We start from the raw sequence: 26,611 nt of genomic DNA, 5'->3' as shown, positions 1-26,611 counted from the left end.
TCTCTGTTTCCAACATGGGGCTCAAACTCACAACCCTGAGGTCAAGTATTACATGTTTTACCAACTGAGGTAGCCAGGGGCCCCTAAAATCTGTTGATTAAAGAAAAAATATAATACATGCAAGTTGTTAAAAATTTTAAGTATTAATAGAAAGAAAGGTATAATAGGACTGAATAGGCACTTTTTTTTGGAAAGATTTATTTATTTTAGAGAGCATTCTTGTGTGTGAAGGGTGGGTGGTGGGGCCGAGAGAGAGGGAGAGAGAGTATCAAGCAGACAAGCAGACTCCTCACTGAGTGTGGAGTCTGATGCGGGGCTCCATCTCACAACCCTGAGCTCACTCCCTGAGCCGAAACCAAGGGTTGGATGCTCAACTGACCGTGCCACCCAGGCGCCCCTAGTCACTTTCTTTTCTGATACATACACAGCATTGCCTTCTTTCTCTCCTCAAAGGTACACGTGGTTAAGAGTTTCTGTGATTCCTTCCCCAAAACAATTGTGCAGGTATCAGCACACACTGTTCTACCTCCTTTTTCATATCTGCATAATGATCTGTCATGTGTGGAGGTACCCTTTGAGCCATCTTCTGATGTGGATCACTTTGGTTGGAGCTAGTGTTTTGCAGTATAAGCAACATTGCCATGAATATACAGATTTGTTGGTAGACCTCTGCACATGTATCAATGAGGTATAATCCTAGTAATGGTGAAATCTCTGGGTCAGAGTTTATGAACATTTAAAATTTTGATAGATGTCAAATCCTTCTCCCAGAAGTTTGCAACAGTTTTCATTCCTGCCATCATGCTTACTCCTTTCTGGGTATCATAGTTTTTTTTCATTTGTGCCCATTTGATAGGTAATATTGTTAACTTGTGTTTTGAATTTTGTGTGTTGAATTGAGAGAGAAATTGAATATCTTAACAAATTTATTGCCTATTAATGTTTGTTTTCTTGTGAACTGCCAGATGATTGTCATTTCTGTTATATGTGAGCTTTGTACTTGAAGGAAATTAGCTCATTGTTGCCATATAGTTGTAAATGTTTTTCTTAATATTTTGTCTTTTTGACTTTTCTTGCCACTCAGATTTTTATTTTTATGGAGTTAAATTTATCACATTCTTTCTTGACTTCAGTATTCTGCTCTGACCGGCCACTTGGCCTGTTGACACCAGTGCACATATGACTGGGCTGTGTGAATGCTACTGGGCACACCAGGTATAAAGCTGAGGCAGTGGACCCCAGAGCCCCAGGACGCTGGTCATATTAGGAGAAGCCACAAATCCTTGACAGAGCTAAATCTTAGTGTTCCTGGGATGCTTTATGTCTGTTGAGTGGTGTTAGATTTAGTAAGGTGGGCAGAGTGTTGAGCCCAAAGCCTAGAGTGGGAGGTGGGGGGAGGTGGGGGGAGGGGTTGTGTTGGCCCTACTGAGGAGGTATTAGGTAAATGCCAGATGGCCAGTGAGGTAAAATGGCTTTGTTGCCTTCCTCAGCTGACACAGAGATCAGGATGGAGAGTTAGACCAGATGGCTGTGATTTTTGTGATGTAAGAACTATGTGAACTAAAATCTTTGGAATTTCCTGAGATAGAGGTGCTAAGAGTATCTTGTTATTCATAATGAGCCCCTTTCAACCATATCTGTTTATGCTGATGAGGTGATCTTGCTGGGCCCCTAGATAACTTTAGGATGGGGCTGATTGCCAGGGAAATCAGCCTTGTGATTAGAAGGTTAGAACTTTCAGCCCCATCCCTGGACCTGAAGGGATGGGGAGAGGCTGGGGATTAAGTTCAGTCACCAGTGGTCAGTAATGTAATCAATCACACCTACCTAATGTCACTTTCTTAAAACCCCTAAAGCCAGGGTTTTAAGAGCTTCTGGGTTAATGATCACGTAGAGGTGCTGGGAGGGGGCGGTGTGCCTAGAGAAGGCATGAAAGACTTACGTTGCTCTGTGCATCTCTTCCATCTGGCTTTTCCTGAGTTGTATGCTTTATAAGAAATAGGACATGGTAAGTAAAATGCTTTCTTGAGTTCTGTGAGCCATTCTGGCAAAATTATCAAATTTGAGGAGAGGTTGTGGGAACCCCCAATTTGTAGGTCAGAAATATTGGAGGCTCAGAACTTGTTTTCTGAAGTGGGAGCACTCTTGTGGAACTGAACCCTTAACTGATGCTCATTCCAGGTCAGAATCGAGTTGAATCAGTAGACATCTAGTTGTTGTCCTGAGATTTGGAGAATTCGTTGTTAATGTGGAAAGACCCCACATGTTTGGTGTCAGAACTGTTGTGAGTGAAAAACAGCTTGTGTGGGCCATTCTCTTTTCAGGGTATAACTTTGAACCTGGCTGTTTCTTTTACAGGTGGAAAAATGGCGTTTGTGAAGAGTGGATGGTTGCTGCGACAGAGTAAGTACAGAACATGAGCCTGTTGGACTGGGTTTAGTGTTGCCTTAGGGTACATGTTTATTTCTATTGCTGAAACAGATCACATTTAAAAATAAATGTCAAAGTCTTATTAATGTGCTTGCTCTGGATTTCCTCTGGGAAATTTTTAGAGCTCTGTGAACTGTGTTTCTGCTCACCAGAGTTCCTTCTTGGTTGCTATTTCCCTGGCAGTCAGCCCTATCCTAAAGTTATCTAGGGGCCCATGTACTCGTGGCTGACCTGAGTCCCTGCTTGAATCTAACCAAGCTGAACTCTGATATATTAGCATGGAGGTACTGCTGTCTTTGTGGGAAATACCTGTTTTATTTGGGGATTGAATAGTGACTAAGATTCTAAAATACTGGAGACTTTATAGAGATGAAGATTTGACTTGAAGGAATGAGTTTATCTAAAACTAGTCTTTTGGATCTTCAAAAGGACTCTGCAGAAGAGAATCAGTTTTGTTTTTTTTTTTAAGATTTTATTTATTTGAGAGAGGCAGAGAGAGAGAGTGTGTGAGCATGAGAGAGAGAGAGAGAATGCATGAGCAGTGGGGATGGGCATAGGGAGAGGGAGAAACAGACTCCCTGCTGAGCAGGGAGCCCAATGCAGGACTCAATCCCAGGATCCTGGGATCATGACCTGGGCCAAAGGCAGACGCTTAACCGACTGAGCCACCCAGGCTCCCAGATTCATGGTGTGTTCTAAAGCAGGAATAACCAACTCTGTTCATTAGAGAAAAAGTAAACAGATTATTCTGCTGTCCTTCTAGAAAGAGCAGAGTTAAGGGAAAAATGACTACTATATCATTTATGACTCTAGCAAAAAACTGAACTATAGTTTATACTGTTTATTATTCAGATACAAATTTCTGTTGGGGGGTTATCTTCAGAACTTAGCTAAAATTGAGACTAGCAGTGAAGAATGGACTGCATACCTTAGATGGTTTATAAAAACTATTATTTATGAAGGTTGTTTGTGACCTTGTTACATAGATTTTACATATATTATGTACTTACCACAGCAGCTCTGTGAGGTAGGTGGCATTATCCTGATTTCTAGTTGAAGAAATTGAGTTTTAGTGATATTAGGTAACTTAACACTGTGGGTGGCAAACCTGTATTCAGATTCAGGACTGTGTCATTTCGGCATTGACACACTTTCTACCAGGACACAAGCCTTCAGCTTATTTGTCCTGTCACTAGTTCTACATTCCCAGACCTGGAGCTGAACCAGGTGTCCTTTCAAGGTCTGTGACAGTTCTATATTCTAAGAATAGATAGAGCAATGTTGCTTTAAAAAGAAAGTCCTGGCATATTGGAGCCTAGCCCCAGTCTTTGTGTAAGTTTCTTTGTTTTGGGTTTTGTGATCCCATCCTTCCCTAAATTGTCAGGGGATGTGGAGAGCCTTGTTTGGACCTAGAGGATGTACCTTCCTTTCCTGGTCCTATGGATATCCTCTGGTTTTCTCTTTAGGCTTTGCTGCGTCCTTGTTTGAGGACAAGCTTTCCTTTCTTCACCATGACTCAGTGTAAATGTTCTGTCAACATAAGTGAACAGTGACCATTTTGACTTTTTGTCCCCTCTCCCAGTCAATGCCTAGCGTGATGACGTACACAAAATAGATGTCTTTTAAATAAGTTGTACAGACTTTTCTAGTGTCCTGGTCCATGGCAGTCTTGAAGTGTATATTCAGAAGACTTATTCCATTTTCCTTTGCAAAAATCAGAACTATCAATCCTAATAAAATAAGATGAGGTGACTTGTATTATATTCACTGGGTAGCAGAGGTACACAGATGGTTACATGTATGCAAAGTGGTCTGGAGGATTGCTTTTATTGCTATTGCCACACAGACCTTTAGGACTATGGAGGACAGCCTAATTTGGGAATCTGCAGTCAGGGCTTTGGTGGCAGGTGAGATACTTGGGTAGAACTCCCTAATCCGGTCCACCTGTGTGTCTGGGTGGCTCTTTTTGGTAGTTTCTGTACAGCTCAGGGGCTGCCAATCAAGTGGATGCTGATGTCACTTATTTATCAGTTTGGGACACTGCTGTGGATGCCCTTCTTAGCAAGGAGGGTGCCTGATAGTGGTAAAAGAAATTTGGAGGGCTGATATGATGCATATTTAGTTCACACCAGTAATGGCTATGGGAGCATAAGGAGAGGTACATGGAATGGGATTTGTGCACGATGGCCAAGAAGGGTGGGATCTACAGGAACAAAGGATGTAGTAGGTAGTGTCTGGGTGTGAGGAAGGAGCAGGGGTGACTGACTTGGCCTTTTAGTTTTCCTTTTTGGCTAATAGGGAAATTTGAGTTTCATAAAGTTAAGTGCCTAGTCCAAGATTACAAATGTTAGGATGAATTCCCTAAACTGATAGGGACGTATGAGGTAGCAGGACAGATGCACACAGGATGGGAGTCAGTGTCTTGGCTGTGGGTACACCCAGTGTCCGAACCTGCTTCTGTGTCTGTCTGAAGCAGGGAGACCCTCCCACACCATGGGCTTTAAGGGAAGGTGAATGTTAGAGAAGAATATATGTGAAAGCTCTTCGAGAAAAACAAAACAAAACATGTTTTTTTAAAAGAGGAATGTATTATTGTTTTTTGTATATAGAGACTTCACAGTCCAGTGTTCTCTGATCAGTTTAGCAAAGTTAAATACTCCTGGGAGAGTGTAGATATACTACATGGAAAATTAAATATTATATGTTTTATTAGCTTAAAATGAAGGATTTTGGGTTTTTTTTGGTTTTTAAAATTTTGAGTATAGTTGACATAATGTTACATTAGTTTCAGGTGTGTAACTCTTGTTATGCTATGCTCACCACAAGCGTAGCTACCATCTGTTTCCATACATCACTGTTACAATATCATTGACTGTATTCTTCATGCAGTGCCTTTTATTCCCATGACTTACTCATTTCATAACTGGAAGCCTCTATCTCCCACTACCCTTCCTCTGTTTTGCCCATCCTCCCAGCCCTTTCCCATCTGGCAACCATCAGTTTGTTCTCTGTATTTATGTGTTGTTTCTGCTTTTAATGTTTGTTTATTCATTTGTTTTTTTTTTTTAGATTCCACATTGAGTAGAATAATATGGTATTTGTCTTTCTCAGTCTGATTTATTTCACTTAGTGTAATACTTTCTCAGTCCAACCATATCATCACAAATGGCACAGTCTCATCCTTTTTTATGACTGCATAATATTTCATTGTATATAACTATCACATCTTCCTTATCCATCTGTCTATTGATGGACACTTAGCAACTTAGGTTGCTTCCATATCTTGGCTATTGTAAATAATGCTGCAATAAACATGGTGCCTATATGTTTTTGAATTAGTGTTTTTGTTGTCTTTGGGTAAATAGTAGTAGAATTATTGGACCATATGGTATTTCTGTTTTTAATTTTTTGGGGAGCATCCATACTGTTTTCCACAGTGGCTGTACCAGTTTACATTCCCACCAACATGATGGTTCTTTTTTCCTCTACATCCTCACCAACACTTGTTATCAAAATCAAGGTTTTATTGAACTTTACAAAAAAATTTTCGGACTATTAAGTTGGCAGCATTCTTAGTATCTTTAGTGTAAGGTGCATGTACAGCATGGGTGTTTGTGCCATTGGAGTTTGATTTCATCTCCATTTTGATGTAGTGCTCTGGGCAACTGTATGCATGTGTACTTATGGGGCCAGAGAAAAATTTCCTTCGTTTCAGTTACCTGTGAGCTAGAGGATAAAGTCCTTGCTTTTTTTGGCTCAAAGCCAACCTTTCCATTTTTTTCAGGTACTATTTTGAAGCGTTGGAAGAAGAATTGGTTTGACCTGTGGTCAGATGGTCACCTGATCTATTATGATGACCAAACTCGGCAGAGTGTCGAGGATAAGGTCCATATGCCAGTGGACTGCATCAATATCCGCACCGGGCACGAGTGTCGGGGTAAGTGAGTCAGTTGTGGCCAGCTTCTGTCCTCTACCCTTCCTCATTTTTGGTGGGAGTTGAATCATTTTCCTTACTCATTTTGCTTTCATTGACAGACCAAAGAAGGGTTTCATCTTTCATCAAACAAGGGAGGTAAACACAGTGGGCATCCAGACACTTGGATCATGAATCATATGATTGGGGCAGATTAATTTTCTCATCTGAATCAGACCCAGCAGTCCACATTCCTTGCTCTGTCATGGAGAAAGTGGTGGAGAATAACCAGAGTGCTGGGATCCCCAAGAAAGATGGAACCACCCTAGGTAGTGCATAGGTTTTGTTGCTCAGAAACAGGCATCTTATTGATGACACCACCAGTCAGTTACTTAAAAATCCATGATGCCTTGGTTTCCTGAGTTATTCCTTATATTCATTTTAAAGGAATAAATTTTTAATAAGTATAGACTTTTCTATTTCTTATTAAGGGCGTATGTAGACTTCCCTGCTTATTAGCTCTGTTTCTATTTGGAATAGAGTCTGTTTTAGTAAACCTTGATGTTTGAAACATCCTGCTCCTATAAATAGTTTTTGAATTAAAGAGTTACAAATGGCCTATATGCTTGTAGTAACCATTGTTGTTGTAACATCTTGCCCCCCTGCATGTTAGTTCTTGAAACACAAGTGTCCATGGACGACTAGCTGTTGAAATACCTACCTAAACCAGGCTCAAATATCACAGACCTTATTTCTTGGTACACAGAGCTACTTTAAAGTATGATTTTCACTTTTAAAGCAGTGATCCAGTTTAGTATTTCCTGTGAATAAAAACAGTAAGTATTCTGTTATCTGATGCTCATTAACACTTTTCATTGTTTGGGGCTTATTCTTCTAATATCTGGGCTGTTCTATACATCTCTGTATATGGATTGTCCTCCAGAAGAGGCCTGCTTGTTCTTCCTGGAGGAAGTTTGTTTGTTTATTTATTTATTTATTTAAAGATTTTATTTATTTGAGAGAGGGAGGGAGATAGTGCACAAGTGGGAGGAGGGGAAGAGGGAGAAGCAGACGCCCCGCTGAGCAGGGAGCCTGATGTGGGGCTCCATCCCAGGACCCTGAGAACATGACCCAGGCTGAAGGCAGATGCTTAACCGACTGAGCCACCCAGGCGCCCCTCCTGCAGAAAGTTTAATTGGAACAGAGTTGTAATTCATGTGCTTGGTTCTGTAGAGCAGGACAAAGATGTTTTGTTATTGGAACGTTCTGAAATACTCGTCCTTTGCTTATCTGAGCTGTTAGGTAAGAATAAAGCCTTTAAAAAGAACTATATAAATATTGCCTTATTCTACTTAACTTTTCACAGATATTCAGCCTCCAGATGGGAAGCCAAAAGACTGTATGCTGCAGATTGTTTGCCGAGATGGGAAAACTATCAGTCTTTGTGCAGAAAGCACAGATGATTGTTTGTAAGTTTTGGGTTTTTATGTGTTTTAATTTAAAAAGTGTTGTGTTCTAATTTCCAGTTATCAGGAAGGGAGTAGAATGAGAATGGCGTTTTCCTTCAGGCAGCAGAATAAGTGACTCAGAGGATGTGTGAAACAAATGTAACAGGGCCTTATTCCATGCCTAATAACTCTCGTCCTAGTTTCTGCTTCTCCAGAGCTGTGCAGGCAAGATCCCATTATAGCGGGAATGACAAAGTATTAGTATATAGCCACTTTGTACTTTTTCATTACTAGATGTACATTGGGTAATGGGCGTAGTTGAATGGGTTCTTAAATCTTGTTCTTTTTATGTAAATGTCTTTTAAAAAAGCGCTGACATCTCTATTACACAGTCTGTTCCTTCCTTTGGTGGTTCTTGCTCCATCTGCCATCTCTGAAGAAGAGATGTAGAGCCGCAAGAAAGAAAACCCAGCTTTATCAGTTCTCAGCCTGTTAACATTGGCAGTGAAATTGGATCAGAATCTTGAAAGCACTGATTAAATACAATTTGGGGGTGAGGGGGCGCCTAGGTGGCTCTGTCAGTTAAGCATCAGACTCTTGATTTCAGCTCAGGTCATGATCTCAGGGTCATGAGATCGAGCCCTTCATTGGGCTCCACGTTGGGTGTGGAGCCTGCTTAAGATTCTCTCTCTCTCCCCCTCTCTCTCTGCCCAAGCACAAGCACATGCACACTCCCTCTCTCTCTCTCTCTCAAAAACAACAACAAAAAAAGAATTTGGGGGGAAGAATTTTTTTTTTTCCTGGCCACTCTGTACCACTCTTTTTTTTTTTAATTTTTTTTTAAAGATTTTATTTATTTATTTGACAGAGAGAGGCACAGTGAGAGAGGGAACACAAGCAGGGGGAGCGGGAGAGGGAGAAGCAGGCCTCCTGCTGAGCAGGGAGCCCAATGCGGGGCTCGATCCCAGGATCCTGGGATCATGACCTGAGCCGAAGGCAGACGCTTAACGACTGAGCCACCCAGGCGCCCCTCACTCTGTACCACTCTTATGAGTTAAGTCTGGACATTGTAAGAATTCACTAACAGATTATTGTAATATTCATTTATATTAAAATATTTATATGTAGGTGACTATTTTCATACAATCCAGACCAGTTTGTCGAGTGCTTGCTCTGCATTTCACATATATGTTCATTTTAAATATAAACATTTATTCCATGCTAAACTCACAGAATTAATTTTAAATCCCATATATAGCTGCTTTTTTACACTCTTCTGATTCATACCAGTGAATCTTAAATGATACTTTCTGGAAGAGATATAGCTTTCCTGTAGACTGATGGAGAAATGACCACACGTAAAGCCAGTTTGCTACTTTTTAATAAACTGGACTTACAGTATTACTACTTAACAATTTAAACATGTATATTGAACACTTACTTGGCACTGGGCACTATGCTAACTGCTTTATATATGTTATTTAATCCTCACCCTATCTTATAAGGTAAGTGCTGTTCTTGTTATAAGAAACTAGTATATCACTTTTTTTCTTTTCTTTTCTTTTCTTTTTTTAAAGATTTTATTTATTTGACAGAGAGAAGGAGAGAAAGAGCACAAGTAGGTGGAGCGGCAGAGGGTGAGGGAGAAGCAGCCTTCCTGCCTGCTGAGCAGGGAGCCTGACACGGGGCTTGATCCCAGGGGACCCTGGGATCATGACCTGAGTTGAAGGCAGACGCTTAACCAACTGAGCCACCCAGGCACCACCCTATATCACTTTTTTAATGCTCCTATAATAAATTACCCTGAGTTTAGTGGCTTCAAACAATACAAATTTATGATTGCATTTCTGAAGGTCAGGAGTCCAACACTGGGTCTTATAGTATTGGCAGGCTCTAGGGGAGAGTCTGCTTGTCTTTTAAGTTTCTAAAGGCTTCCTGGTTTCTTGGCTTCTGGGCCATGCCCTTTTCTTGCAGTCATCTCTTTGGTTCTCTGCAGGTGGGGAAGGTTATATGCTTTTAAGCACTTAATGAATAGTTTGGGCCAACCTGGGTAATCCAGGGTAATCTCCCCATCTCAAAGTCCTTAACCTTAATTACAGCTGTAGAGTCCCTTTTGCCCTGTGAGATAACATTCACAGGTTTTTGGGATTAGGATGTAGACGTCATTCTGCCTACCACACTTCCCAAGATTTTAGAGCTAACAGACTAGACTCAGGATTTGAACCTTTGTCTCCACAGAGACCTTTGTTCTTAACTGCTCTGTTCTGCTATACACTGAGGTGTTACATGGAATGTTTAAGTAGTGGCAAAAATATCTGGAACTAGCAGTAATTAGACTGATGATGTTTATGATCTCAGTAAATGTGAACTGGTTAAATTCCCCTTAAAAAGAATAAGATCTGAGATTGGGTAAAAAATGCAAAGTCTAACTATATAGTCTGTTAACAAGAAACACACTTGAAATAAAATGACTCAGAAAGGTAAAAAAGGTAAGGAATAGGAGACTCTTAGTTTCAGGAGACTGTTAGTTTCCCATGGCTGCCACAAACTGGGTGCCTTAAAACAACAAATGTTTTCTCTCACAGTTGTGGAAGCTAGGAGTCTGAGCTCAGCGTGTCAGCAGAGCGTTGCTCCCTCTGAGACTCCTGAGTAGAATCCTTCCTTGCCTTTTCCTAGTTTGGGTTGTGGCCATTGATCCTTGGCGTTCTTTGGCTTGCCACTGCGTCAGTCCAATTTCTGCCTCTGTTGTAAAAAGACATTCTCCCTGTGTGTCTGTGTCCAGATGTTCTCTTAAAAGGACACCGACTGTATTAGAGTAAGGATCCGCATTAATTCAGTATGACCTCATCTTGAGTCCATCTGTAAAGACCGACCAACCTACCTTCCTTCCTTCCTTCCTTTTTCTTCTCTTTTCTTTAAGATTTATTTATTTATTTTAGAGAGAGTGCACATGTGCCTGGGAAGGGGCAGAGGGAGAGGGAGAGAGTGTCTTAAGCAGACTCTGTGCTGAGCACAGGGCCCTACGTGGAGTTGATCTCATGACTCTGAGATCACAACCTGAGCTGAACACTTAACTGACTGCACCACCCAGGCGCCCCAAAACCTTATTTCTAAATAAGTCAAAGGTACTGGGGATTAGGACTTCAACTTTTTTTTTGGCAGAGGACAGAATTCAACCCATAACTGAGACCTTTGAGTAAAAATGGTGAAATGAAGGGGAAACCTTTTAGCAGTAACAGCCAAATGAAGAAGTTCAGCTTTAAGCACCAACTACAAAGAGTGATGGCCAAAGAAAGAATTAGAAGATTTTGTTGAGATGTTTCATTGTTTTTACCTCCAACTCCCAGAAGTAGTAACAAGAGGAGTTAGTTAAGTCTTGCAAATTTTCAGTAATACTCTGCAGTCTGGAAGGATGTTGACTAAAGGAGTAAGGTACTTTTTGGGAAAGCTAAGGAAAAACCCTTGAGAATATGATATCCTTGGGACCTCAGTGGAGGGTGGAAGGTTCCCACTAGGGTTTGTCATTCCAGAGCCACTGGAAGACTTCAGAGCTCACAGGAGTAGAATAATTCTGTGGCTGATGAAGTAAGTCCTAGCATGAGACATTCAAAAGAATATGCTCAGAAGAGTGTAGAAGCCAGATTTTTCAGAAAGGACTTAACTGCCACAAGGAATTTTCTTTTCTCTCACCATTATTCTCTTTGATTACAGAAAAATGATTGAGGGTAACACCTAGTCTGTTGCTGGGGTGGAGTGAGGTGGGGCTACCAATAGATGTCAGATTAAGTAGGAAGGGTGTCAAGAAGAAATAACACATACTATATGAGAGCAAATAGAATTTTTAGGTATCATTTCCCATGTTAAACATGAGCAGGATGCAAAGAAATGGTGTGCCAAATATATTGTAAAGGAAAAATAAGGAGGAAAATGTAATAAGCCTCAGAAAAAGCTCCTCATCTGTAGGAAAATAAAACCCACAAAACAGAATCGAATTTTCCAAGAATGCTTTCCTGGCTACCATATTTAAAATTATAACCCCCTCTCTTGCATCATACATATACACACATACTTACAATCTAATTAGCTATTTGTTTACCTTGTTTGTCTCTTTTTATTAGAATATAAACTGCACGAGAGAGGGAATTCATGTTTCTTCTGTGCCCTTTAGCATCTGTGTAGCCAAGAAGGTCCGTCGTAGGGTATATCTGCCATTCATTTTATAATCTAATTTAAATCTTGGCTCCCTTACTTGGGGTACAAGCCCAACTAAAAAATGAATCACTGACATGAAGGAAAGACTTGAGCGTACTCTCAGGGAAAGCAGGGGGAAAAGATTAAAGAATTTAGAGAAAAGATCAGAATTATGTTAGACTAAAAGAGTTTATCAGGAAGATTATTGATCAATAGTCTGCAAAGTACAGAACCCAAGAAGGTAGTTAGAAATTCAATGCAAGAAAAACTTTCTGAAATACTAGAACTGAATTAGACCAAAGTCCATAATAGACTCTCCTACCTGGCAGTATTAAATCCAGATACAATATATGAACAATCCAATAGGATACCCTTTAGCAAAATGAATGATAGTAGTGAACTGCTTATAAATCTGTTGGGGGAATTTTGCAACTTGATTGCATCCATTAGGAAACCAGAATGTTTGAAAGTAGCTTAGCTTGAAAATAACTTAGCAAAGCTTTTAACTCAAGGAGGTAATGAAATGACAATAAAACAGAAAAGGAACTGGTATAGATAAGAGCAGAACGATAGAGAGTCATTAAGAAAGGTGAGGGGATGAGGGAGGGAGAACAGAAAATTTGTGAGACTTAAGATTTAGGTATCTAGTTTTTGTGACCATATATGGGCAGTTAGTAGGAATAGAATTTGTTACAACTTTTCCCAGGGTCCTTTGGCAGTGTCCACTGAAATATGTTTATATTTCTTGACCTAGCAGTTTCACTCTTTGGAATTTGTCCTATAGAAATGTTTACATAAGGGTACAAAGGTAATAAGGATTTTTGTTTTAATAATAGCGTAGTTCTCATGTATGACCAATCCACAGCTAACATATTCAACAGTGACAAGTTGGAAGCTTTCCCACCAAGATCAGGAATAAGACAAGGATTGCCCACTCTTACTACTTCTATTCAGTACACAGGAAGTCTTAGCCAAAGTAGTTAGGCAAGAAAGAAAAATAAAAGGCATTTAAATTGGAAAGGCAGAAGTAAAATTGTCTCTGTTTATGGATGATCCGATCTTCTATATAGAAAACCCTAAAGAGGGATGCCTGAGTGGCTCAGTTGGTTAAGTGTCTGCCTTCAGCTCAGGTCATGATCCCAGCCAGCATCCTGGAATCGAGTCCTGTATCAGGCTCCTTGCTCAGCGGGGAGCCTGCTTCTCCCTCTGCCTGCTGTTCCCCCTGCTTCTGCTCACTCTCTCTCTGACAAATAAATAAAATCTTAAAAAAAAAAAGAAAACCCTAAGGACTCCACCAAAAAATTGTTAGATCTAATAAATGAGTTCAGTAAAATTATAGGATATAAACCCAACATACAAACATCAGTTGCATTTCTTTATACTAACAAAACTTCTGAAAAAGAAAATCCCATTTGTAATAGCATTAAAAATAATAAAATGCTTAAAAAAAAAGAAGGAATAAATTTAACCAAGGAGATGAAAGATCTGTACACTGAAAATTGCAAGACATTGATGAAAGAAATTGAAGATGACACAGACAAATGGAAAGATACCCTGGGTTCATGGATTGGAAGAATTAATATCATTAGAATGTTCATACTACCCAAAACCATCTGTAAATTCAGTGTAGTTCCTGTCAGTTTCAATGGCATTTTTCAAATAAAAAGAGCAATCCTAAAACTCAAGGGGAACCACAAAAGACCTTGAATAGCCAAAGAAAGAACAAGTCTGGAGACATCACAATTCTGGATTTCAAACTTTATTGCAAAACTATAGTAATCAAAACTGTGGTATTGGGATACACATAGACAACATAGACAAATGGAACAGATTAAGAGTCCAGAAATAAAGCCACATGTATGTAGTCAATAATACATATTTTTAAAGTTTATTTTTTATTTTTTTATTTATTTTATTTTAATTTAATTTTTTTTTAAAGATTTTATTGATTTGACAGAGAGATAGAGAGCACAAGTAGGCAGAGTGGCAGGCAGAGGGAGAGGGAGAAGCAGGCTCTCCACTGAGCAGGGAGCCGGATGTGGGGCTCGATCCCAGGACCCAGGATCATGACCTGAGCTGAAGGCAGACACTTAACTGACTGAGCCACCCAAGCACCCCATAAAGTTTATTTTTTATTTATTTAAGTAATCTCTTTGTGGCTCAAACTCATGACCCTGAGATCAAGAGTCGTGTGCTCTTCTGACTGAGCCAGTCAGGTGTATGGTTAATAATATTTGATGAGGGAGCAAAGAATACTCAATGGGGAAAGGACAGTCTCTTCAATAAATGGTGCTGGGAAAACTGGATGATATGCAAAAGAATGAAATGAGAATGCTATCTTAGACTACTCACACTGGTTAATTCAAAGTGGATTAGAAACTTAAATGTAAGACCTTAAACTGTTAAACTACTAGAAGACATAGGGAAAAAGCTCTTTGTCTTTTTTTTTTTTAATTCTTGTACATTAACATACAGTGCTACATCAATTTCAGGTGTACAGTACAGTGATCCAACAATTCTGTCCGTTATACAGTGTTTATTGTGATAAGTTGTACTCTTAATCGTCTTCACCAATGTCACCTATCCCTCCCACTCACCTCCCCTCTAGCAACCATCCATTTGTTCTCCATAGTTGAGACTCTCCTTTTTGGTTTGTGTTTGTCTGTCTGTCTCTCTTTTTTCCTTTTTTCATTTCTTTTGTTTCTCACATTCCACAAATGAGTGAAATCATAGGGTTATTTGTCTTTCTCTGGCTTTTTTTGCTTAGCATAATACTCTAGCTCCATTCATGTTGTTGCAAATGGAAAGATTCTATTCTTCTTTATGGCTGATAGTATTCCATTGTGTGTGTACGTGTGTATATATATGTGTGTGTATACGTACATATGTGTCTGTATACATATACATACACGTATATATGCATATACATACACACATATGTATACATATACACATATACACACACACCACTTCTTTATCCATTCATCTGTTGATGGACTCTTGGGCTGCTGTGTGGCCACTGTTAATAATGCTGCAGTAAACATAGGGATGTGTATAGCTCTTCAAATTAGTGTTTTCATATTCTTTGGGTAAGTATTCAGGAGTGTGATTGCTGGATCATAGGGTAATTCCATTTTTAATTTTTTGAGGAGCCTCCATACTGTTTTCCATAGTGACTGCACCAGTTCACATTCCCACCCACAAGTGCAAGAGGGTTCCTTTTTCTCCACATCTTCGCCAACACTTGTTTCTTGTGTTGTTGATTTTAGCCATTCTGGACAGGTGTGAGGTATCTCACTGTGGTTTTGTAGGGATCCGAAGGGGTATGTGCACCCTGATGTTTATAGCAGCAATGTCCACAATAGCCAAACTGTGGAAAGAGCCAAGATGTCCATCGACAGATGAATGGATAAAGAAGATGTGGTATATATATACAATGGAATATTATGCTGCCATCAATCTCACTGTGGTTTTGATTTGCATTTCCTTGATGACGAGTGATGTTGAGTTCATGTGTCTGTTGGCCATCTGGCTGTCTCCTTGGAGAAATGTCTATTCGTGTCTTCTGCCCTATTTTAATTGGATTATTTGTTTTTTGGGTGTTGAGTTTTAAAAGTTCTTTATATATTTTGGATACTAACCTTTATCAGATATGCCATTTGCAAATACCTTCTCCCATTCTGTAGGTTGTCTTTTAGTTTTATTGGTTGTTTCCTTTGTTGCGAGGAAGCTTTTTACTTTGATGTAGTCCCAGTAGTTTATTTTTACTTTTGTTTCCCTTGCCTCAGGAGATATCAAGAAAGAAGTTGCTATGGCTTACGTCAGAGAAATTACTGTCTGTGCTCTCTTCTAGGATTTTTTGGTTTTAGGTCTCAGGTTTAGGTCCTTAACCCATTTTGAGTTTATTTTTGTGTATGGTGTACGAAAATGGTAGTTTTGGGAAAAAGCTCTTTAACATTGGTCTTGGCAGTGATTTTTTTGGATATAATACCAAAAGCGCAGGCAGCAAAGACAAAAGTAAACACATGGCACCACATCAAATTGTAAAGCTTCTGCAGAACAAAAGAAACAATCAGAAAAATGAAAAGGCATCCTATGGAATGGGAGAAAAAAATATATTTTTAAGATTTTATTTATCAGAGAGAGAGAGAGCATGAGTTGGGAGGGGCAGAGGGAGCGGGAGAAGCAGAGTCCCCACTGACTGAGCAGGGAGCCCGACACAGGGCTCAACCCCAGGACCCTGAGATCATGACCTGAACTGACTGAGCAACCCAGGTGCCCCTGGGAGAAAATATTTGTAAACCATCTACATGATAAGGGCTTGGTATCCAAAATATATAAGGAGCTTATACAGCTTCATAGCAAAAAACCCCACAGGTTTATTTTAAAATGGGCAAAGGACTTGAATAGATATTTTTCCAAAGATACACAAATGGCCAAAAGGAAAAGATGCTCAACATCACTAATCACCAGGGATGCAAATCAAAAATATAATGAGATTACCTCACACCTCCTAGAATGGCTGTTACCAAAAAGACAAAAGATAAGTGTTGGTGAGGATATAGAGATAAGGGAACCCTGTGCATTGTTGGCAGGAATGTAAATTGGTACAAGCCACTATGGAAATATTATGGTGTTCCTAAAAAAACTAAAAGTAGAACCAGCATATGATCTAGCAATCCCTCTCTGGATATCTGTCTTGAAGGAAATGAAATCATTATCTTGAAGAGATACTTGCACCCACATGTTCAATGCAGCATTATTCACAGTATCCAAAACATGAAACAACCTAAGCAGATGTTGATGGATGAATGGATAAAGAAAATGGGACACACACACAGAACATCATTCAGTCATGAAAAAAAGAAGGAAATCCTCCCTTTGCAACATCATGGATGGACCTTGAGGGCATTGTGCTAAGTGAAATAAGTCAAACAGAGAAAGACAAATACTATATGGTCTCACTTACTGGTAGAATCTAAAAAAGCCAGATTCCTAAAAATAGTAGAATGAATGGTGGTTGCCCAGGGCTGGTGGTTGGGGGAAATCAGATGTTGGTTGAAGGGTACAGACTTTCAACTATGTGATGAATAAGTTGGGCATCTAATTATATAGTATGGTGATTATAATTAACAAATACTTTATTATATACTTGAACAAGTTAAGGGAGTAAATTTTAAATGTTATCACCAGAAAAAATAAATAAAGCAGTTATGTGAGGGAATGAAGGTATTAATCTTACTGTGATACATATATATCAGATCACCACATTATATAGCTTAAACTTACATGTTATGTGTCAGTTTCTCAAGCTGAGAAAAAAATACCAGCATTATTTTCAATTACAAAAAAAATCGCTGACAGTCTGAATCTCACATCATGGAACATTATGTAGCCATTAAAAACAAATGCAGATCTGTGTGTGTGACATGAATTGATGAAGCAAATTGCGGTATAGTAAGCATGGTGCATTTTATAGTTACTAAAGAGTAAAGCAAAAACTGTATAGTCATAGATTATGCTTTAAATATTATATAGTGTATGTACCATAGATACATATTTTTTGCATATTTATTTCTTGTGCATGTTTCAAATGCTTTGATTGAATAGGTTTGGGGTGAGGGCTGAAGACCTGTTCTTGAAACAAGCTTTTTCAGAAATTTTGATGCCAACACAGGTTTGAGAATCATTGAAATAGATGTTGGATTACCTTAAATAAAACATCCCTTTTTCTTTTTTTCAGGGCCTGGAAATTTACACTCCAGGATTCCAGGACAAACACAGTAAGTTGCTAAGGGCAATCACCAGTAACGTTTTCACCTAGTTTGCTGTAACAAATGGAAGGGTAGGGGATTAGGAAAGGGAAATGGGAATGGGTCTCTTGGCCATCCAGCCATGGCTGAGTAGTCATAGCTAGGTGAGGCACCTTTCACTGGTATTAGAGCAAGCTAGATTTTGGCAAACCTTTTAAGGCAGAAGGAGCCCTCTGAATATAGGCAACACTGGTTTCAGTGTTACCTTCCAGAAATGTCTGTATCTGAGAAAGTTTTGCAACACTTTGAGTTCTGTGATTTACAGGGATGGCTGGAAAAGGACCACAGAGTCCTTTCTATATATAGCATCTCAGCCTTGTGAAACAAGCATTTTTGGATCCTAAAATGATGCTTTGTATGGAATTTTTTTTTTTAAGAGTTGCATTGATTTTTCTTTTCCACTGGGAAGTAATTTAATGAAGGATTTTTTTTTTAATGCAAAAAGCAGGCTGTGTGTAGAACAATCTCTGACTGCTACATTTCAGACTGTAGGATTTTTATTTAACAAAAGGGTTGTTGAGGGTGGTACATCACCTTTGAAAAGGCCTGGGTGATGGAAGACTCTGTGGTCTCCTTGGGTAGTGAGGGCTCTGTTCTTGATTCTTGCAGATGGCTGAAGAGGACCCCTTCCTCCCGATTTCAAAGGATACCAGAGTGCAGGGTTGAAAGGGAGTGGTGGGGAGGTACTCCTGTTCACTGCTTCTCAGAGAGCTGTTTTATTTGCTGTTCCAATTTTTTTTTTTCCCCCAAATTCAGGCTTTTTTTTTTTTTTTGGACTTTTAATTGTTATGTTAATCACCATACATTACGTCATTAGTTTTTGATGTAGTGTTCCATGATTCATTGTTTGTGCATAACACACAGTGTTCCATGCAGAATGTGCCCTCTTTAATACCCATCACCAGGATAACCCATCCTCCCACCTCCCTCCCCTCTAGAACCCTCAGTTTGTTTTTCAGAGTCCGTCATCTCTCACGGTTCGTCTCCCCCTACGATTCCCCCCCTTCATTCTTCCCCTCCTACTATCTTCTTCTTCTTCTATGTGATGAATTTTCTTCTTCTTCTTTTTTTATTAACATATATTGCATTATTTGTTTCAGAGGTACAGATCTGTGATTCAACAGGCTTGGCACAATTCACAGTGCTCACCATAGCACATACCCTCCCCAATGTCTATCACCCAGCTACCCCATCCCTCCCATCCCAGCCCCTACTCCAGCAACCCTCGGTTTGTTTCCTGAGATTAAGAATTCCTCATATCAGTGAGGTCATATGATACATGTCTTTCTCTGATTGACTTATTTCGCTCAGCATAACACCCTCCAGTTCCATCCACGTCATTGCAAATGGCAAGATCTCATTCCTTTTGATGGCAGCATAATATTCCATTGTATATATATACACCACATCTTCTTTATCCATTCATCTGTTGATGGACATCTTGGCTCTTTCCACAGTTTGGCTATTGTGGACATTGCTGCTATAAACATTGGGTGCACATACCCATTCGGATCCCTACATTTGTATCTTTGGGGTAAATACCCAGTAGTGCAATTGCTGGATCGTATGGTAGCTCTATTTTCAACTTTTTGAGGAACCTCCATACTGTTTTCCAGAATGGTAGCACCAGCTTGCATTCCCACCAACAGTGTAGGAGGGTTCCCCTTTCTCCGCATCCCCGCCAACATCTGTCGTTTCCTGACTTGTTAATTTTAGCCATTCTGACTGGTGTGAGGTGGTATCTCATTGAGGTTTTGATTTGGATTTCCCTGATGCCGAGCGATGTTGAGCACTTTTTCATGTGTCTGTTGGCCATTTGGATGTCTTCTTTGGAAAAATGTCTGTTCATGTCTTCTGCCCATTTCTTGATTAGATTCTTTGTTCTTTGGGTGTTGAGTTTGATAAGTTCTTTATAGATTTTGGATACTAGCCCTTTATCTGATATGTCATTTGCAAATATCTTCTCCCATTCTGTTGGTTGTCTTTTGGCTTTGTTGACCGTTTCTTTTGCTGTGCAAAAGCTTTTTATCTTGATGAAGTCCCAATAGTTCATTTTTGCCCTTGCTTCCCTTGCCTTTGGCGATGTTTCTAGGAAGAAGTTGCTGCGGCTGAGGTCGAAGAGGTTGCTGCCTGTGTTCTCCTTTAGGATTTTGATGGACTCCTGTCTCACGTTTAGGTCTTTCATCCATTTTGAGTCTATTTTTGTGTGTGGTGTAAGGAAATGGTCCAGGTTCATTCTTCTGCATGTGGCTGTCCAATTTTCCCAACACCATTTGTTGAAGAGACTGTCTTCTTTCCATTGGACATTCCTGCTTTGTCAAAGATTAGTTGACCATATAGTTGAGGGTCCATTTCTGGGCTCTCTATTCTGTTCCATTGATCTATGTGTCTGTTTTTGTGCCAGTACCATACAGTCTTGATGATGACAGCTTTGTAATAGAGCTTGAAGTCTGGAATTGTGATGCCACCAGCTTTGCTTTTCTTTTTCAACATTCCTCTGGCTATTCGGGGTCTTTTCTGGTTCCATACAAATTTTAGGATTATTTGTTCCATTTCTTTGAAAAAAGTGGATGGTATTTTGATGGGGATGGTATTGAATGTGTAGATTGCTCTAGGTAGCATTGACATCTTCACAATATTTGTTCTTCCAGTCCATGAGCATGGAATGTTTTTCCATTTCTTTGTATCTTCCTCAATTTCTTTTCATGAGTATTTTATAGTTTTCTGAGTACAGATCCTTTGCCTCTTTGGCTAGATTTATTCCTAGGTATCTTATGGTTTTGGGTGCAATTGTAAATCTCGGGGTGTCTTTGGGTCTAAAATGAGTCTCTTGCAGTCAGCATATCAATGGGTCTTGTTTTTTAGTTCAATCTGATAGCCTGTGTCTTCTGATTGGGGCATTTAGCCCATTTACATTCAGGGTAACTATTGAAAGATATGAATTTAGTGCCATTGTATTGCCTGTAAGGTGACTGTTACTGTATATTTTCTGTGTTCCTTTCTGGTTTATGTTGCTTTTAGGCTCTCTCTTTGCTTAGAGGACCCCTTTCAAGATTTCTTGTAGGGCTGGTTTCGTGTTTGCAAATTCCTTTAGTTTGTGTTTGTCCTGGAAGCTTTTTATCTCTCCTTCTATTTTCAGTGACATCCTAGCTGGATATAGTATTCTTGGCTGCATATTTTTCTCGTTTAGCGCTCTGAATATATCATGCCAGTCCTTTCTGGCCTGCCAGGTCTCTGTGGATAGGTCTGTTGCCAATCTAATGTTTCTACCATTGTAGGTTACATATCTCTTCTCCCGAGCTGCTTTCAGGATTTTCTCTTTGTCTCTGAGACTCGTACGTTTTACTATTAGATGTTGGGGTGTTGACCTATTTTTATTGATTTTGAGAGGGGTTCTCTGTGCCTCCTGGATTTTGATGCCTTTTTCCTTCCCCAAATTAGGGAAGTTCTCTGCTATAATTTGCTCCAATATACCTTCTGCCCCTCTCTCTCTTTCTTCTTCTGGGATCCCAATTATTCTAATGTTATTTTGTGTTATGGTATTGCTTATCTCTCAAATTCTGCCCTCGTGATCCAGTAGTTGTTTATCTCTCTTTTTCCCAGCTTCTTTATTTTCCATCATTTAGTCTTCTATCTCACTTATTCTCTCTTCTGCCTCATTTATCCTAGCAGTTAGCGCCCCCATGTTTGATTGCACCTCATTAATAGCCTTTTTGATTTCGACTTGGTTAGATTTTAGTTCTTTTACTTCTCCAGAAAGGTTTCTCTAATAACTTCCATGTTTTTTTCAAGCCCAGCTAGTATCTTTAAAGTGATGATTCTGAACTGTAGATCTGACATCGTACTAATGTCTGTTTTGAGTAGGTCCTTGGCAGTCAGTACTACCTCTTGTTCTTTTTGTTGAGGTGATTTTTTCCATCTTGTCATTTTGTCCAAAGGAAAATAGATGGATGAGAGAACAAAATGCTAACAGGGTAACAACGTCCCCAGAAAATATACTCTAAAGAAATCAGAAAAGACATGAAGCCGGGGATAAAGAAAGGGAAAGAAAGAAAAAAGAAAAAGAAAAAAAAAAAAAAAGGAAAAGGAAAAGATAAAAACAAACAAAAACAGAAGAAAACAAAAAAAAAACAGTGTATGATCAGATATGATCAGGCTTGTGCCTAGATCAGTGCCACACACTAGATTTTTGGTGTATTTTGGTCTGTTAGAAGAAAGTGCCTCTCAAAATTTTAAAGAAAGAAAAACTTATATATGTACAAAAATAAGGGTTGATATGATGAAGGGATGGAATATGACTGTAAGGATGAAAATTATAAAAAATTTTATAAAAGGAATTGATAAGAAGTTGTTTGAAAAAAGAAAGGATTTTAAAAAAAGAAAGAAAAAAAAGGAGAGAATGTGATCAGGCAGGAGAGTAGAACAAAGCCATACACTAAAGATTTAGGGTATATTTTGATCTGTTAGAAGAAACTGTATCTCAAAATTTTAAAGAGAGAACAACTTATATATATATGCCAAAAATAAGGGTAACTACTATGAAGGGATAGAATATGACTCTAAAAATGAAAAATAAAAAAATTTTTTTTTAAAAAAAGGATTGATAAGATGTTGGTTGAAAATGGGAAAAAGAAAAATTCAAAAAAAAAAAAAAGACAGTTAAAAAAAAATTAACTTTGAAAGACTAAAGAATCATGGTAAAAAAGCCATGGATTCTATGTGCAGTATTCCCCTAGCGCTGGAGTTCTGCCGTTCTCATTGATCGGTAAACTTGGTCTTGGCTGGCTGTTCTCGCTGATCTTCTGGGGGAGGGGCCTGTTGCCGTGGTTCCCAGATGTCTTTGCCGGAGGCGGAATTGCCCCGCTCTTGTCCGGTCTGGGCTAAGTAATATGCTCGGGTTTGCTCTCAGGAGCTTTTTGTTCCCTGCAAGCTTTCCGTACAGCTTTGGAGGCCAAGAGTGAAAATGGCGGCCTCCCAGTCTCTGCCCGGGAGGAGCCAAGAACTCGGGACCCCACTCCTCAGTGCACCCCCAGAGAAAAGCAGTCAGTCACTCCCATCTCCCTGGTCTCTGGCCGCACTCCGTGCTCACCCAGCCTGTGACCGAGCGTTTCTATCTCTGGCACCCGACCTGGTGTGGAGTCTCCAAACCCAGCAGATCCCTGCGGTGCGCTCCCGTGCCGCTTCTCCCAGGGGAGAAGGGGGAGTCTCCCCAGATCTGCCGCATTGGGTCTCTGCTGGAGGAGCAGTGGCCCGACTGTGCCGCAGATCACGGTTTATAAGAACCCCGAGCTGAGAGCCCGTGCCTCGGCTCCGTCTCTGCATCCAGCTTCCCTGCTCCGATACCTGGAAGCTCTGCCGCACTCAGGCACCCCCGGTCTTTCTGTGACCCCGAGGGTCCTGAGACCATACTGTCCCGCGAGGGTCCCACCCCCTGCTTAGCCACTGGAGCGATGTCCCTTAGCGGAGCCCACTTCTAAAAGTTCCGATTTTGTGCTCCGTGGCTCTATCACTTGCCAGAAGTGGCCGACGGAGGCCCCCTCCCCTGCCGTTTATCCTCCCGAATATTGCCTCGGATTCACTTCTCCGCACATCCTACCTTCCAGAAAGTGGTCGCTTTTCTGTTCAGAGTTGTTGCTATTCTTTTCTTCGAACTCCTGTTGAGTTCGTAGGTGTTCAGAATGGTTTGATCCCTACCCAGCTGAATTCCTGAGACCAGACGAAATCCGGGTCTCCTACTCCTCCGCCATCTTGCTCCGCCCCCCTGCTGTTATAATTTTTAAGAATTTGCTGAATAAAAAGGATATATACGCATAGAATCCTAAGAGCCTGTAGTTGCTTTGTGACAGCTCTCTTTCATTCTCTCTCTCCTCTCATAGGCTTACGTTGGCTCAGAGGTCCTGTATGATGAGACAGCTGTGGCTTCTTCCCCACCTCCTTATACAGCCTATGCTGCACCAACCCCCGAGGTAGGGAGCGAATCTTGGTGTTTTGGAATCCAAGTGAAGGGAAATTGGGGTCTCTGTGCTACTGTCCTTTTTAAAAAATAAAAAAGAACCTTGAGCCACTATGAGAGAAATTAGAAACGTACTCAACCCTTTTCTTCTTTAAACTTTTTTTAAAAACAGATTATTGTTTTCTTTCATAAAATTTATAATCTTCATGTTCACGTTTTGTTTTAAAGATAGACCTGAAAATGATTCATGTTAATGACAGTTGCTTTGGTAATATGATGTTGATGATTTATGGTTTATACTTAATGAATTAATTAATAAATGAGAATTCAAATATTTGAATTCTCTTTATAATCAGAAAAAATGTTTCTTTTATTTTGAAAAAACAAAACCTTAAAAAATCACATACCAAATACCTTGGGGGTATCTCCTAGTTAGAAGTGCCAAGTGGTCAGTGCTACATATAGAAGTCTCTGTTGTGGGAGGTACTTCTGTTTTGTTTTGTTTTTTCAACTTTTGATTTTGAAATAATTATAGATTTATAGGGAGTTGCAAAAATAATATGTAGAGATCTCATGTACTCTTCACCCAGCTCCCCAGTTGTTACATGTTAGATAAAATCAAAACCAGGAATTTGAAATTGGCACAATGTTTATGTCTGGTTTTGTGTCATATTATCATATGTGTAGATTTATGTAAGCCCCTCAGTCAAGGTATAAAACTGTTCACAAAATCTTCCTTCTACATCCTTACATAGTCACATCTTCCTTCCCCTTTCCTAACTCCTGTCAACCACTGATTTGTTCTCTGTCTGTATAATTTTGTCATTTCCACAATGTTATATAAATTGAGTCATACAGCATGTGATCTTTTTGAGTTTGGTATATTTCACTTAGCACAGTGCCCTTTAGAGCCATCCAGATTGTTGCATGTGTACCTCATTAAGTATTGAGGAGCATTTATCTGTTCGGGTTGTTTCAGAGTTCTGACTATTACCAATAAACCCACCGTGAACAGTCATCATGTACACGTTTTTGTAGAAACATAAGGTTTTATTTCTCTGCGAAAAAATGCTCCAAAATGGAATTACTGGGTCTTTTGTATGGTAAATACATGGTTAGTTTTTTGAAAAGCTAGCAAACTACTTTCCAGAATGACTCTACCATTTCACTGATGAGTAATCCAGTTTCTCTGCATCCTCCCCAGCATTAAGTGGCATCACTGTTTTTTTATTTTAGCTGTTCAACAGGTGTGTAGTGATATTTCATTCTGATCTTAATTTGTGTTTCCCTAATAAGTAGTGATGTTGCCATTTTTTATGTGCTTATTTGACATCATATATCCTGTTCAGTAAAATGTCCTATGTCTTTTGCTTGTTTTCTAATTATTTTTTTTAACATTGAGTTTTGAAGTTGTCATATATATGTTTGAAATAGGAACGCTTTGTCAGATATGTGTTCTGTAGCATGTGTTTTTATTCTCTTAACAATGTCTTTCACAGTTTTAATTTTCATGCAGTCCAGTTTCTCAGTTTTTATGGTTTGTGCTTTTGTTGTCATGTTTCACACTTCACCAGACCAGGTTTCCTAAGGTTTTCTCCTGTGCTATTTTCTGAAAGTTTTATAGTCCCAGGGTTTACACTTAAGTGTTTTCCATTGTGAGTTAATTTTTTATAAGGTGTTAGGGTTAAGTTAAGGTTCGTTTTTTTGAATATGGATGTCTGATTGTTCCACTACAATTTGTTGAAAAGACTTTTAGTCCTTTCTGGAATTGCTTTTGCATCTCTGTTAAAAATCAGTTGGCTGTATTTGTGTGTGTCTATTTCTCGGTTCTCTGTTCAGTCCCATTGATCTCTGTGTTTTTCTTCCTCTGACACCACACAGACTTGATGAGTGTAGCTGTATAAAAAGTCTTGAGATTGGGGGCGCCTAGGTGGCTCAGTTGGTTAAGCGACTGCCTTCGGCTCAGGTCATGATCCTGGAGTCACAGGATCGAGTCCCGCATCGGGCTCCCTGCTCGGCAGGGAGTCTGCTTCTCCCTCTGACCCTCCTCCCTCTCATGCTCTCTGTCTCTCATTCTCTCTCTCTCAAATAAATAAATAAAATCTTTAAAAAAAAAAAAAATGTCTTGAGATTGGATAGACTGATCCCCCACTTTATTCTTCCTTCTCAGAATTCCCTTAACTGTTCTCGTTCCATTTCCTTTCCATATGAAGTGTCTAAATCTACAACAAAGCCTTGATAGATTTTGATAGAAATTGTTTTAAATTTCTGTATCAGGTTTATTGGGGGAGAATTGACATTTTTATTATGTTGAGTTTTCCGATCAATGAATGGACTGTCTCTCTTAGATGCTCTTTGATTTTTTCACCAGCATTTTATAGTTTCAGTATAAAAATCTTATTCATGTTTTATTAGATTTACTATTATTTCTTTTTTTTTTTGAATCTTTGTCTATGGTATTGTATTTTAAATTTCAATTTCCCCAAGTTTATTGATTTTTGTTTGTTGATCTTGTAGCTTATGAACTTAACTAAGCTCACTTACTGGTTCTAGAAGTATTTTTTTGTACTTCTCTGGGATATACTACATAGACAACCATGTCATTTACAAATAGGGAGAGTTTTATTTCTTCCTTTCCAGTCTGTGTGCCACCTATTTCCTTGCCCAGGTTGGAATTTCTAATATTATGTTGAATAGCAGTGGTGAGAGCAGGCATCCTTGCCTTATTCCTGATTTTAGGGGGAATGCATTCAGTTTTTCTACATTATGTATGATGTTAGCTGTAGGTTTTTGAGGATGTTCTACAATAAACTGAGGAAGTTCCCTCCATTTCTAGTTGTCTGACAGTTTTTTTTTTTTTTTT

The 26,611-nt window shown here is 39.4% G+C and overlaps 1 protein-coding gene across 3 annotated transcripts in view; it reads left to right on the top strand.

Annotated features, from left to right (window-relative positions):
* The window catches only part of PLEKHB2 (pleckstrin homology domain containing B2), a 69,100-nt gene that overhangs the window by 29,431 nt on the left and 13,058 nt on the right, over positions 1-26,611 (top strand). For 2 of the 3 annotated variants that reach the window (XM_032412828.1, XM_032412820.1), the window contains exons 2-6: positions 2,359-2,403; positions 6,215-6,367; positions 7,710-7,812; positions 17,726-17,765; positions 23,672-23,761. In XM_032412828.1, coding sequence (XP_032268719.1) covers positions 2,367-2,403; positions 6,215-6,367; positions 7,710-7,812; positions 17,726-17,765; positions 23,672-23,761 — 423 coding nt within the window. In that variant the 5' untranslated portion in view covers positions 2,359-2,366. The remainder of the gene's footprint in view (positions 1-2,358; positions 2,404-6,214; positions 6,368-7,709; positions 7,813-17,725; positions 17,766-23,671; positions 23,762-26,611) is intronic. The other variant, XM_032412838.1, reaches the window with a different exon arrangement.

This window comes from Phoca vitulina, unplaced genomic scaffold (assembly GCF_004348235.1).
Source record: "Phoca vitulina isolate PV1807 unplaced genomic scaffold, GSC_HSeal_1.0 scaffold1, whole genome shotgun sequence".
In the NCBI taxonomy this organism is placed as follows: domain Eukaryota; kingdom Metazoa; phylum Chordata; class Mammalia; order Carnivora; family Phocidae; genus Phoca; species Phoca vitulina.
Note: the sequence above shows the minus strand (reverse complement) of the source record. Positions and strands in the feature narration are given on the sequence as shown.